General features: G+C 30.5%; 3 protein-coding genes across 8 annotated transcripts; 2 read left to right on the forward strand and 1 right to left on the reverse strand.

Moving 5' to 3' along the window:
* Nucleotides 1-3582: 3582 nt before the first annotated feature.
* On the reverse strand, nt 3583-7435 carry Arl4 (ADP ribosylation factor-like 4). Of its 4 annotated transcripts, none has more exons than XM_085662754.1 (6): nt 7323-7435; nt 7013-7160; nt 6563-6675; nt 5901-6363; nt 5603-5818; nt 3583-5529 (listed from the first exon to the last, which is right to left on the reverse strand). In XM_085662754.1, the coding sequence occupies exons 4-6, from the start codon at nt 6112-6114 to the stop codon at nt 5333-5335; spliced, it is 627 nt and encodes a 208-aa protein (XP_085518880.1). In that variant the 5' UTR covers nt 6115-6363; nt 6563-6675; nt 7013-7160; nt 7323-7435; the 3' UTR covers nt 3583-5332. The 4 variants fall into 4 exon arrangements, with proteins under 4 accessions (XP_085518880.1, XP_085518881.1, XP_085518879.1 ...); XM_085662755.1 differs by having other exon boundaries at nt 7013-7174; nt 7323-7396; XM_085662753.1 differs by lacking the exon at nt 7323-7435 and having other exon boundaries at nt 7013-7248.
* A 140-nt stretch (nt 7436-7575) lies between these two features.
* LOC118449820 (uncharacterized) lies at nt 7576-10819 on the forward strand. 3 transcript variants are annotated; one of them, XM_035884889.2, is made up of 6 exons: nt 7576-7650; nt 7724-7913; nt 8050-8147; nt 9937-10071; nt 10161-10291; nt 10467-10819. In XM_035884889.2, the coding sequence occupies exons 2-6, from the start codon at nt 7904-7906 to the stop codon at nt 10681-10683; spliced, it is 591 nt and encodes a 196-aa protein (XP_035740782.1). In that variant the 5' UTR covers nt 7576-7650; nt 7724-7903; the 3' UTR covers nt 10684-10819. The 3 variants fall into 3 exon arrangements, with proteins under 3 accessions (XP_035740782.1, XP_035740786.1, XP_035740783.1); XM_035884893.2 differs by having other exon boundaries at nt 7635-7650; nt 7895-7913; XM_035884890.2 differs by lacking the exon at nt 7576-7650 and having other exon boundaries at nt 7665-7805; nt 7895-7913.
* A 145-nt stretch (nt 10820-10964) lies between these two features.
* On the forward strand, nt 10965-12148 carry LOC118449779 (uncharacterized). Its single transcript, XM_085662818.1, has 3 exons — nt 10965-11609; nt 11754-11883; nt 11994-12148. Exons 1-3 carry the CDS (start codon nt 11283-11285, stop codon nt 12146-12148), a joined length of 612 nt encoding a protein of 203 aa, XP_085518944.1. The 5' UTR covers nt 10965-11282.
* The last annotated feature ends 61 nt before the right edge of the window (nt 12149-12209 follow it).

Genomic DNA, 12209 nt, shown 5'->3' on the forward strand with positions numbered 1-12209 from the left:
TAAAAATAGGAAATCTTTGACAAAACAATTAAATAATAAACTCAGTAAAATATTGATACATAAGCGCATTGAAGTTAAATTATGTATTTACAAATATTAGTGACCTACGATTTACGCTTTCGACAACAGTTGAATTAAAAACAATGTTTTACATCGAAACGCAGAATAAATTGCACTTTTTAAACGAATACAAATTCTTATTCAATTAAGTGCACTTTGAAAGGAATACAAATAACATTCTTAGATACGCGATACAATGTATTTAAATCTAAGTTTATTATGCAACGCTTTATCTTTTATCATTGGCACATGGATTGGAGTGTGATTTTTCTGATATTCCATTTCAACTTTTTAAATAAAAAGGAAAATTAATTACAAGTATGAATTACGATCTAACAAAATTAGCAAATTTATTAAAGGTCTCATGCATCTAAAATAACATATCATTCAAAATAAAAACAATGATAAATTATTCATTTTCACAATAGGTACTGACAATTCTCCTAACAATGTGCTAATTATGCATCTACAGGAAAAACATTTATGAAAGTTAAACAAGTATCTAAATATCATATCAACTGTATAAAGATGTGCAACAATTGATATACCCATCATAAGTTACACGATCACAAAATCGACGTTCACACTACACGGTACGTGAGAGAGAAAAAGTATGGAAGATAGCAGTATTTTTTGGGCAATATTTCATTCCAAACAAAGACTAACGACACAACAGATGATTGATCAAAACAAAAAGCGAGATGAGAATATAATTCTATAAAGTAGAATTGTCAATGATTTCAAACGTACTTCCAGAATAATTCATAAATCTACTATCGTAAGCATACCATGAATCATTAATAAACTCTACTTTGTAGAATTATAATCTTATTTCACTTATTGTTATCATTTATTTTTGATTGATGGTAACAATCATCAATGGTTAATCGTTAATTCTATTGACAATTGAAATAACTAACTTGATCATACTTGATATATGATTAATATTATTCTAAATAATATTATATTGAATTCAATTTGAATGAAATATTATCCAATGATGGAAGATCGAAAGAGTGTTATGTGGATGTTTACATTCTTCAATAAAGCCATTTTACACGACACATATCACTCGATAATCTTCAACTACCTTAATGAACTGGAAATTGGAAAATGATCAAGAATCAGCTTCAATGACGATGTCTAAGACTATATACGAAGTTTAAATAGTGTTTTCAGAACGTTGGTAAGTGATTCTTTATACAAAAAAAAAAAAAAAAAAAAAAAAAAAGAAAAAAAACATGTCTCATTGATACTATCAAAAAATGCTTAAGTGCTATTATTAAAAGCGCAAGTAGGCAGTGCAGTGTTAGAACAAAATTTCTGTCACTCTAAATCATGTCAAATAAATTATTTTTAAACATAATATGTAACAAAGTACGATGATCAATTTTCTCTTATCATTGCAATCTGCATAGAGTACTTCTCTGTCTCACACATAAGCCATATATATATATATATATATATATATATATATATATATATATATATATATATATGCCAAGCATATAATAATACTAACACGACAGCACTTCAAATGAATCTTTGTGACTTTTTTATCATTGTGTCTAGATAAATAAGCTTCCTTAAACGTGATAAAAATTTTAGACTAGGCTTCCAGCTGCAATAAAAGAAATTCATGAGTGCTGCAATTATCAAGATGATAATCGCTTTATTTAAACGATATGATATGCACCCACAACATACTTTAACATTATCACAGCATTTCTGTTTATCAAAGTTTTCTTCAATACACATGTAAACATATTTTTTATATTTAAAAACAAAATGAGAAATAATAAGTCAAATATTAAAAACATGCTTTTGAGTATAAGACTAAATCTATATGTGTATAAGAATGCATCTTAATGCATCTAAAAAATAATTTCTAGATGCGATCTTCAACATGAAAAGATTGTATGTTATTTTGAATATCACCAATGAATGTTATTAAATGTATAGCAAGTTAGCAATGAATTTTAGAACTTTAATTTGACGTAGTACGACGTAGATTAAAATTGCAAAACAATGATACATATAATTATAATGTAACTTAATAGAAATTTAATGTGTTAGACATGTGTTGGAAAAAAATTGATCTCTTTGCTATTTGCAATTCCATCTATAATAAGTTCAGAACGCCCATACAAAGGGAATAATGAAATTCTTTTCTTCATGGTATAAAGGTGCAAAAAATCGCAGAAATACGATTATCTTCAGAATTTCTAGATATATGTAAGTCACCTTGAGGGCAATTATGTGATTATGCTAAAGCTTTTACTATTATAATAAACAATGATTTTCGTCGATTAGGAAGCACCATCCATCTATCCATTCATCCATCCATCCACCCACCCATCCATCCATTCATCCATCCATCCATCCATTCATCCTTCCATCCATCCATCCATCCATTCATTCATTCATTCATCCTTCCATCCTTCCTTCCATCCATCCATCCATCCATCCATCCATCCATCCATCCATCCATCCATCCATCCATTCATTCATCCTTCCATCCATCCATCCATCCATCCATTCATTCATTCATTCATCCTTCCATCCTTCCATCCATCCATCCATCCATCCATCCATCCATCCATCCATCCATCCATCCATCCATCCATCCATCCATCCATCCATCCATCCATCCATCCATCCATCCATCCATCCATCCATCCATCCATCCATCCATCCATCCATCCATCCATCCATCCATCCATCCATCCATCCATCCATCCATCCATCCATCCATCCATCCGTCCGTCTCTTAGGCCGATGGCTGAGCAGTTAATTTTTGAAGAGCAGTCATTAGCAGATGTTTTACTTTTTCTTTTAATTATCAAGGTCCAATGAGCCTGCTCTGATAATAACATCAAATCAATAATATGCAGCTTATACATAGATATTTCTTTTACAAAGGCTTTGTCCTACGTTTCCTTTATGCGCTGATTTTTAGTATTTAAACTTATTTATAATTTGAAAATCGCAGTTCACACCACATTATTGATATGGGGTAAAATTCTCACTGATTAGACAGACGTACGTAGAATATATTCAATTTTCTAGCTTGTACTCTACCAGACATTAAACGTACTAGCAACCGAATTTTTTCACCAATAACGTTGACTGATCTCGGCGAATCGACCTTAGCCATTATCGACTATTAAAATGAATCTGAAACAATGTCTAAACTGACCCTTCACATCGATTCCTCGTCATATTCCTAATAATCCATTCTCTATTGTTTTGTTGATATACTGGCTCAAATTAAATGATCAGTCTTTCACTCTTTTGATCACACACTTTATGAGAAATTTATAATCCTACATTTCACACCATGGAAATATAGCACTTTAGCGAGTATTGAGATATTGTTTATAAATTTAAACAAATTGGCAAGAGATTTCATGTATGTACTCAACACGTAACATGCACAAGATGAGCACAAATATATACAAATTCGAATGCCAGTACATGGAAAAACAAAGTGTATATTACAAATGTAATATTACACAAAGTGTATATTACAAATTGGGAACATTTGTATATACAATTTCACAGTAGACAAATATTTCACTAGATTATAACTAAATGTTAATTCAGGGGAGCTGAAGCTACCTACATCGACAACTCCCACATTCAATATCAAATGACTTACAGCTTTTATCTTGGATTCAATGAAATGACAATTATACAGACTATGCTGCAATCTATGAAGGCCAAGAAATTGAACCTAGCCAACAGAAAAATATCTGTCGGCTAGACATAATAAGCTGTGGTGTATTTGGATGAACTTACGAATTTTCTTAATCTCCCGTTTTCATTGTTAACAGTCAGTAATATTATTGGTATTATAGCAACGCTTAATGCAATCGATGCTTATTGGTTGCACTTAAAACTCATGTAATTTGAGAACTCCCGTCTTCTCGATTTAATCCTCTTTTATTATCATGCGAGAGGGTGAGGGGGAGGGGGTCTGGATTATCATAAAGAAGGCCCTGAGAATGAGACAGCCTCTACTAATTGTAACTGTCTATTTCAGTGCTAGCATACTATTTATTTGCATTACTATGCATACTAAGTCATTGTATGATCAAGTCCTCAATACTGCGCATTAAACAATCGTATCTTTCCAATCAGAGTTAAATTCCAAGAATCTCATAGACAATCACTCTTGTTAAGTAATGTAGGATGTTGGAGTGGAAATAGACGAAACACGATATCCTTTCCACGATAGAGATGCATGCCACAGTCACAACTGACTTTGGGAATCATAGTATATGTATTAATGCTCCATATGTCTATTGTGAATGCAAAACTTCAATTGGGATGTTCACATGAATACACATTTCAAGCTCAATTATTGTCCCATTACAAATGATGTCTTTCATCAACACTATGGCAAGTCCAAAATTATTAAAAGTCTGTTATCTAGTAATGTTACTCTTCCTCTTTAACAAAATTAATAATTTATGATTTGTCATTTTCAACTTTGATCACTTTCAGACTAAGTGACACAATAGTATGTAAGGTTCTAAGATATAAAACCATCACACTTTATCATGAATGAATAGAAGATAATGCCATCAACATGCATGCACGCACGCACGCGCGCCCACGCACACGCACACACACACGCACGCGCACGCACGCGCACACGCACACACACACGCACGCACACACGCACACACACACGCGCGCGCGCGCGTATATATGTGTATATATATATATATATATATATATCTTCTATTAAATCTTAGATTAGAAAGTGATAATCCACAATTCACAATCCACAATCCAAATTCCATCAACTACGTGGATGTGGTATGTTCTTCTTATCAGAACTGAATTCAAGTCATGTATAGAGTAAAGAATTTTTCTTAGATGAAGCTATCGATCTTGTATGATTTAGTCTTATAAGTGCGAATGTTTTTCTTAGTCAAGTTTGATTAGTCTGAGCTCTTCAACACAAAGTTGATCGCAAGACTTGATGTGACCTAAGTTAACAAACTATCAGTAGTTGTAATAACAATTGAAGCAATTGTAATAATCAATACTGTTCTACTTTCAGACTTACGGGGCTATTGATGTTTTAGCCATCTACTTATTTAATTGAGCACTTCTTAGCTGTCAACAATGTCGGTGAGAAAGTTGACAAGAATGAAAAAGATGAAACGGAGAGATCCACGATGGGCACCTCCGTTATCAGGGAAGAGATCATCCGTGGGCAATATCAGAAGACGCATGTGCAGTCTTCCGAAGCCCTGGCCTACCTAGCCCTTTTTCTGTTTAGCTTGGCCAATTTACGTCGTTTTAATATCAATTGGTAGAGAGTATCCAGGCCTTCATGTAAACCTTCACCTGTAATAGCACAAGCAGGTTGCACCCTTATACTAGAACTGCCAGGCATTCCAGCCAGTTCCAAGACACCAAGCTGCTTTTCCAATTCACTCACTTCTTTTGCACCTAAAGATTAAATAAAATGATCATTATCCAATTATATATCAAAGTAATAAAAGTTTAACCTAACGAAGTTTACCCAATAGATCTTGCTTATTTGCAAGAATTAAAATGGGCACGCCAGCATTATCGGGACTCCTAGCTGTTTTTGTAAGTTCCATTTTTGCTTCTTCAAGTCTTTCCGCATCGCAAGAATCAACAACAAAAATAATACCATCCGTGCATCTTGTATAAGACTTCCATAGAGGTCGTAATTTTTCCTGTCCACCTACGTCCCAAACTAAAAAATTTACTCCTAGGAAAGAATAAATATTGGAACGTTAGGTGAAAATCAAAGATCTGATTAATGATCCTATTGGTTGACATTTAATATATACCTTTTGCTTTACCAATGCCGCCACGGATTCTTTCACAGTTGAAACCAATGGTCGGTACAGTATTCAAATATTGATCAAATTTTAATCTATAGAGGGCAGTTGTTTTTCCTGCACTGTCAAGACCTAACATAGCTACATGAAGCGGCGTTCCTGTGGGAAGAGCCTCGAGCAGACCACCTCCACTGGTGCTGCTCCTGCCCAACCCAGCACCCATTCCTTCCTACCCACCTTTTCCAGATTTTTTATCTCTTTCTTCTTCTCCTTTTTATAATTGTGCTTCTTACCCTCTTATACTTTCATCTATATGCAGCTATTACTTGCACTTTTAAATTGCGCCTTACTTTTTTTCTTTATTCTTTAATACGTTGACAATACGTTATTAGATCTTTTCTTTGCTACTCTTGCCGTAGTTCTTATCTTATCGAAGAGAAGCCTGTTTCTAGGCCAGCTATTATTGTGCCACCTGAAATAAAAAAAAAAAAAAAACAAAAAAAAAAGAAACAAAAAAAAAAAAAAAACAAAAAAAAAACAAAAAAAAATAAATAAATAAATAAAAAATAATAATAATAATAATACAGTTATTGCAATATTTGTAACTCTAAAAGAAACTTTAATTTTAAATAATTATAAATAAAGAATAGTTAATATAATAGTGCACTTACATCTTTTGTTGTGTTTATGGTTTACTTTTGTATAATTTATCTTGTTGAACCCTTTACAAATCCCTCTTCCTTCAATCTTTTGATTAACCTCTTCTTTCTTACTACTTTTTTCTCTGCATAATACAATATAAATGCTCCTAATATTTTCATATACGTTAATGTTTTTAAATAATAATAATATAATAAATATTAGCGATAATCGAATTTCTAAGCGTTTCTCAGAGTTGGCGTGACGTTACTAGCTTGAAAAGAAAGGGATAAGGAAAGGAAAAAAAAAATAAACAAACACAATAATCGAGCGTCTGGGAAACGCTAATTGTTCAACGCTTATTAATTTCTGCGTTCGTAATCAATTGTTCATCTAATGTGAAAGCAATCGTTTTATATATTTCTACAAGTTTCTCTCGTTACGTAATTCGAGGAATATTTCTTTTTTTTTTATATACTCACCACCTCATTTGTGGATGGAACTTATCCAAATCTACATAACACTTGGGAGGCCGTCATCCTGAAAGGTCGCACAGTAACACATCACATCGACTTTGACATACTTCTCATCGAACTTGAAAGACCGGTCGTGTAATCATCGAAAAAGCACCTTAAATATGTTAACTTGTCGTGTTATTAGTCAATTTCATCTGTATATATATATATATATATATATATATATGCGTGTATGTGTATATACATATTATACATACATATATGTATATATATATATATATATATGTATGTATATTCTTTATCAATAAATGATTACTTGTCACTGATATACGAAGAGACAACAAAACAATCGAGAACCGGTAAACGTCGATACGTCCGCAAAAACTCGCACATCCAATGACTATATTACTGATAGATCGACAAGTAGCATGATCTATCTGACGAAAAAATGTTTAAACGAAGCCGTACGGCGGCAGCACTAACTAATGCATGAAACAAATTTGATAGCCAATAGAAATATCTGATTTCTCTATTTGTAAACTGTTCTTAATAATAGAAAATAATGCTTTTCGAAAATCATACGATGCACTCGTTCTTGCATCGTCCTACAGTGAATCCATATAATACGGCATAAATAAAATACGGTTCGTTTTTTCTTTCTTGGTATGGTCGATATTACAGTGCATTATATACCGACATGTTCTTTAATTTACGCAGTTATTCACATTAATATACGTTGGTCTACGTTCGCTGACATTGTATTCATTGAGGCGTTAATCTGACACTAGATCGAGATTTGGTGAAATTATAGATTGTTGTATAAAAATTTTGAATATTCAATCAATTTTGATATCGTATATTTTATTTAAGCTGCCGTTTATTCTATAGATACAAATAATGCCACGCGGTAAGTGAATCATCGTTCCTTATTCATTTATATGAATATCTTGCCACGTTTTTCTAGAGAAAAATAACGCGCAATTTTGTTCATCTCGATCTTGAAATATGCTTTTGTTTATTTATATTTTTGGTTTCTCTTTTAGGAAAATTTGTCAATCACAAAGGCCGTAATCGCCACTTTACGAATCCCGAAGAATTAGAAGAACAACGTCGCCAGGAGGAAGAAAAACGTCAGTGGAGAGTCAGTATTTTTAGGTTAACCACCAGCTCAACGACTTAGATATTATTGTTAAGTACGTAAGGTCGAATTGCCCTTCGATGGTCAAATGTGACACGGGCAGATAGTTGCAACAGAGCGTTTATGCAATTGCATTGTGCCTCGTTATATTTTCTTTCTTATAACTTTAATTATTGACGTAGGTTAAAAGTATTTTTAACTCAATTGGTATATACAGTTACTCACGAAAATTGAGCGTGCACGCGCTATGAAGGATTCAATCAACGGAAAGCAAATAATTTTTTTTCACGAATAAAGTTTTTTTTTTTTTATGTATAATATATAATTTTAACAATACATTCATTTTATTTTATTAACAAAAATAAAGAAATGCAATGGATTTTATCGTTACAAAATTGAACGTACATGTAACATATTTACATATAATTAATAATTCTAGCTAATATTTTGTTGCGTATCCGTTTGCACTTATACAATTACTTCTAAACTCGAGTTATTCGACTAATTTTTCAATAATGAAACTATTTGGGACAATATTATTCCAGGAATGTGGATTGTAATTTGTATATATTTTTGTTAATTCTAAACATATTTATTGGCTTTAGAAATGTAAAGTCTTTTGTATTATCCAACCTAGTTGTAGTTTTTATCTCATAAAAGTCTGCAAAATATTTTTATTGATATAATTTTCTTAATTCTTAAGACAGCGTCTATAATTAATATTATAACAGTAATTCAAGGGTTTACCTTAATATGTTCAACTAAATTCTGCTTTTTCATCTCTGTCAATATTTTTTTTCTTTTTCACGTTATAATAGCTCCTACTTATTATTTTTCTAATTTATTTCATCTAAGGATTTATCCTAACAATACAGTGTTGTAACTAATTTTCGTATAGAAATATCGGTCTGTTCTTTTTGCAGTCTGTCCTAATAAACAATGACAAATGGCAATCGAAAGTGACGTAACAACGGAAGAAAAAAGAAAGAAAGAAAGAAGATAAAAAAATTTGAAATATTAACATCGTAAATGAGTATTTACGAACATAATTTTTAATTAATTCTCTTTCCTTGTACGTTCAATTTTGTGACGATAAAATGTACTCCGTTTTTTTATTTTTGTTAATAAAATTGGGGGAATGTATTATTTGTGTTTTTAAACGGTTAATTATTCATTAAAACTCTACATACAACACATGCAAAAAACTTTATCCACGAAAATATTGTTTGTTTTCTGCTAATCGAACAAATCAAACTTTTATAGCGCTTGTGCGTGCAATTTTGTGAGTAATTGTACATTATAATTATCCATCTACATATATATATACACTCACACGCACACAGATAAATTATACGATATATCGTTTCTTATATGAATCCAAGTTACTTAAAATAATATTTTTGTTTTCTATCAATAAAAGTACAGACGTTTTAAAATATTATAGATATAAATTATATCGTAATAAGAATCGTTAGTGTAATAATTTTATTTATATATTTAAGCAATATAATATTAACTATATAATACTTAATATTTTGGGCATTTGGTCATCTAGAAATTATATAACACCCCCATGTTAATACAGTATGAACGAAGCACACTGCAACCATCTTTTATATAACTTGAAGAATAATGCAATGTATACAATAAAATATACATTTGCACATAAATGTATACTGAAAATCCTACAAATCGCTGATTGATGGAAAATAGTATAATCAATTCAAAGGATATAAAATGTTTTATGTAGAAACTGGCAATTGTTTTTTTTTTTTTTTTTTATTTTTCACAGAAAAATAAAGGTAATGAGTCATCTAGTGACGAAGAAGTGGAACCTAAAGCACGTGGAAGTAGGAACAAATTGAAAAATGTAAGTGCATCTGAAACAGATAGTGAAACTGAATCGGATTCCGAGTCGGAAACAGAGGTAATTAAAACTTGTTTATAAATTTTATTTTTATTAATGCAAATGTGCACTTTACAAAATATTTTTATGAATTTGTTTTATATCTTTAGGGTAAGGCAAAAGGAGTTGAGAATTTAATTCAGGTGGAGAACCCAAACAGAGTACAAAAGAAAGCAAAAAAGTTATCACAACTCAATCAATCATTAGATTCTGCAAAGCCTGAATTATCGCGGAAAGAAAAGTAAACAGCTTTGCAATTTTTGCTTGAGTATTCCTATTTTTCTTGTTTAGACTTTAATGTATAATTGGTTTAGAGTGAAAAAGATTTAGAAAACAATTAAAATAATATTTATTATTATTTATTTATTTATTTATTTATTCTTTTTTTTTTTTTTTTTTTTTTTTTTCAATTTCAGAGAACAATTAGAAAGGCAGAGGGCCTATGCAAATTATCAGAAATTGCATGCTGCAGGAAAAACTGATGAAGCTCGAGCAGACTTAGCACGATTAGCAATAATTAAGCAGCAACGAGAAGAGGCTGCAAAACGAAGAGAAGATGAGAAGAAACAAAAAGAATTAGCACAACAAAAGAAAACTGAATTGACACAAAAGGCACTGGGTAAAAGAACCTAGATTATTAAAATCATTCAAATTAAGTTACGTTACTATCTACATGTTATATTGTGCTAATTTCCTATACAATTGAAATCCTACTTTCATATTATTGAAAATGGACTAAATGAATTTAAATAAATATGTACTCTGAGTATTTGATGAGTATGTCCTAAATTGTATAAAATACAGTTATTATAATAATATTTGAAATTAATTGTTGTCTTTTTATAAACGTAATACTTTCTCATTTACGATATATACTACAAGTACATACATATGTATTCAGCAGAAGAATATTATGCGATATCATCTTGATTATGTTATTTTCTCTGGAAAAAAGAAAAGAATCCAATATGTCAAATCTTTTATATTTTTAAATTTATTGTTTTTCTTTTTTTTTTTGTCTCTTTTCTTTTTTTTTAACCATCACAAATGTAACAATATCATATAAAACGTACTTTCGGATACAAAAAAAAAATTTAAGTATTAGTTGTAAAGAACCTATGGATTCAAAAAATACAATTTTCTTTCTTTTTATTTGAGAAGTTTGACAAGTAGAAGTTAATTAGATTAAATGTTCAATTGAATGAAATAAAATTATTAGAAAGAAATGTAAAATGGCATTTAAGTGGGCAGAAGGAGAGACTATAAAATTATTAATTCTGTATGGACAATATGATTGTTTAAAATATCCGTTTGATGATAATTTTGAAAAAAAGGTGTACAGATATAAAGCATATAAACATATAGTGGATGCCATGAATATACCTTCCTTAACAATATATGATTGCATTACAAGAATAGAGGATCTAAAAAAGCAATATTGTTATGAATTATCAAAAATTGCTGTTGCTATATTATGTGGGAAATTGTATGAATCCCAAACCAAATACTTTAAATTAATGCATGATCTATTCTTCCCATATGTTATCTTTGACCAAAAAGTAAATATTACATAAAATTAATGCCTTTCTTCCCTATGCATATAGACACATATTGTAAAAATAATCCGCACATAAATAATCCGATTTAGATAATCATCGGTTATAATAAAGGAACAAATTTAAAAATATAATGTTTTTTTGTAGGAAGATAAAATTACAAAAGGTATGGTTAAAGATGTTTGTACAGAAATAGATTTAATAGAAGAAAGAAAAGATGATGAATTCGATATGTTTGCAAAAAGTATAGCTTATCAGTTACGAAATATTACTTTAAGTAAGTAAAATTAAGGTAAGGGTAAATGACACCTAATAGGACTAATCTTACTGTTTTTTTTTCTTTTTTTCTTTTTTCTTTTTTCTTTTTTTTTTTTTCTTTTTTTATAGAAAGTGCTATTGAATTAGAAAAGAAAATACAAGATTTGGTAACAGAAGAACGTCTAAGTAATATTAAATGTTCCCTTTCTAGTGACAATGTAATTTGCTGCTGTAGTTGTAGTAATTGTGTAGAAATTCGTCAAAAGAATGGTTTTGAATCATAAGTAATCACCAGTAATCAAGTATTCAAAACCAAACAAAAATAAGACATCTCTGTGAAAGATA

This window comes from Vespa mandarinia, chromosome 19 (assembly GCF_050613455.1).
Source record: "Vespa mandarinia isolate Hongniang chromosome 19, ASM5061345v1, whole genome shotgun sequence".
Lineage (NCBI taxonomy): Eukaryota > Metazoa > Arthropoda > Insecta > Hymenoptera > Vespidae > Vespa > Vespa mandarinia.

What these genes read in the sequence shown, in the direction of transcription:
- Arl4 (XM_085662754.1), bottom strand. Translation starts at nt 6,114, where the DNA reads ATGGGTGCTGGGTTGGGCAGGAGCAGCACCAGTGGAGGTGGTCTGCTC. An exon ending in CGGCATTGGTAAAGCAAAAG is followed by an intron (nt 5,819 to 5,900) that starts GTATATATTAAA and finishes ATTCTTTCCTAG; the next exon opens with GAGTAAATTTTTTAGTTTGG. An exon ending in AAATAAGCAAGATCTATTGG is followed by an intron (nt 5,530 to 5,602) that starts GTAAACTTCGTT and finishes TTTAATCTTTAG; the next exon opens with GTGCAAAAGAAGTGAGTGAA.
- LOC118449820 (XM_035884889.2), top strand. An exon ending in AAGAAAAACGTCAGTGGAGA is followed by an intron (nt 8,148 to 9,936) that starts GTCAGTATTTTT and finishes TATTTTTCACAG; the next exon opens with AAAAATAAAGGTAATGAGTC. An exon ending in GAATTATCGCGGAAAGAAAA is followed by an intron (nt 10,292 to 10,466) that starts GTAAACAGCTTT and finishes TTTCAATTTCAG; the next exon opens with AGAACAATTAGAAAGGCAGA.
- LOC118449779 (XM_085662818.1), top strand. Translation starts at nt 11,283, where the DNA reads ATGGCATTTAAGTGGGCAGAAGGAGAGACTATAAAATTATTAATTCTG. An exon ending in ATGTTATCTTTGACCAAAAA is followed by an intron (nt 11,610 to 11,753) that starts GTAAATATTACA and finishes GTTTTTTTGTAG; the next exon opens with GAAGATAAAATTACAAAAGG. An exon ending in GTTACGAAATATTACTTTAA is followed by an intron (nt 11,884 to 11,993) that starts GTAAGTAAAATT and finishes CTTTTTTTATAG; the next exon opens with AAAGTGCTATTGAATTAGAA.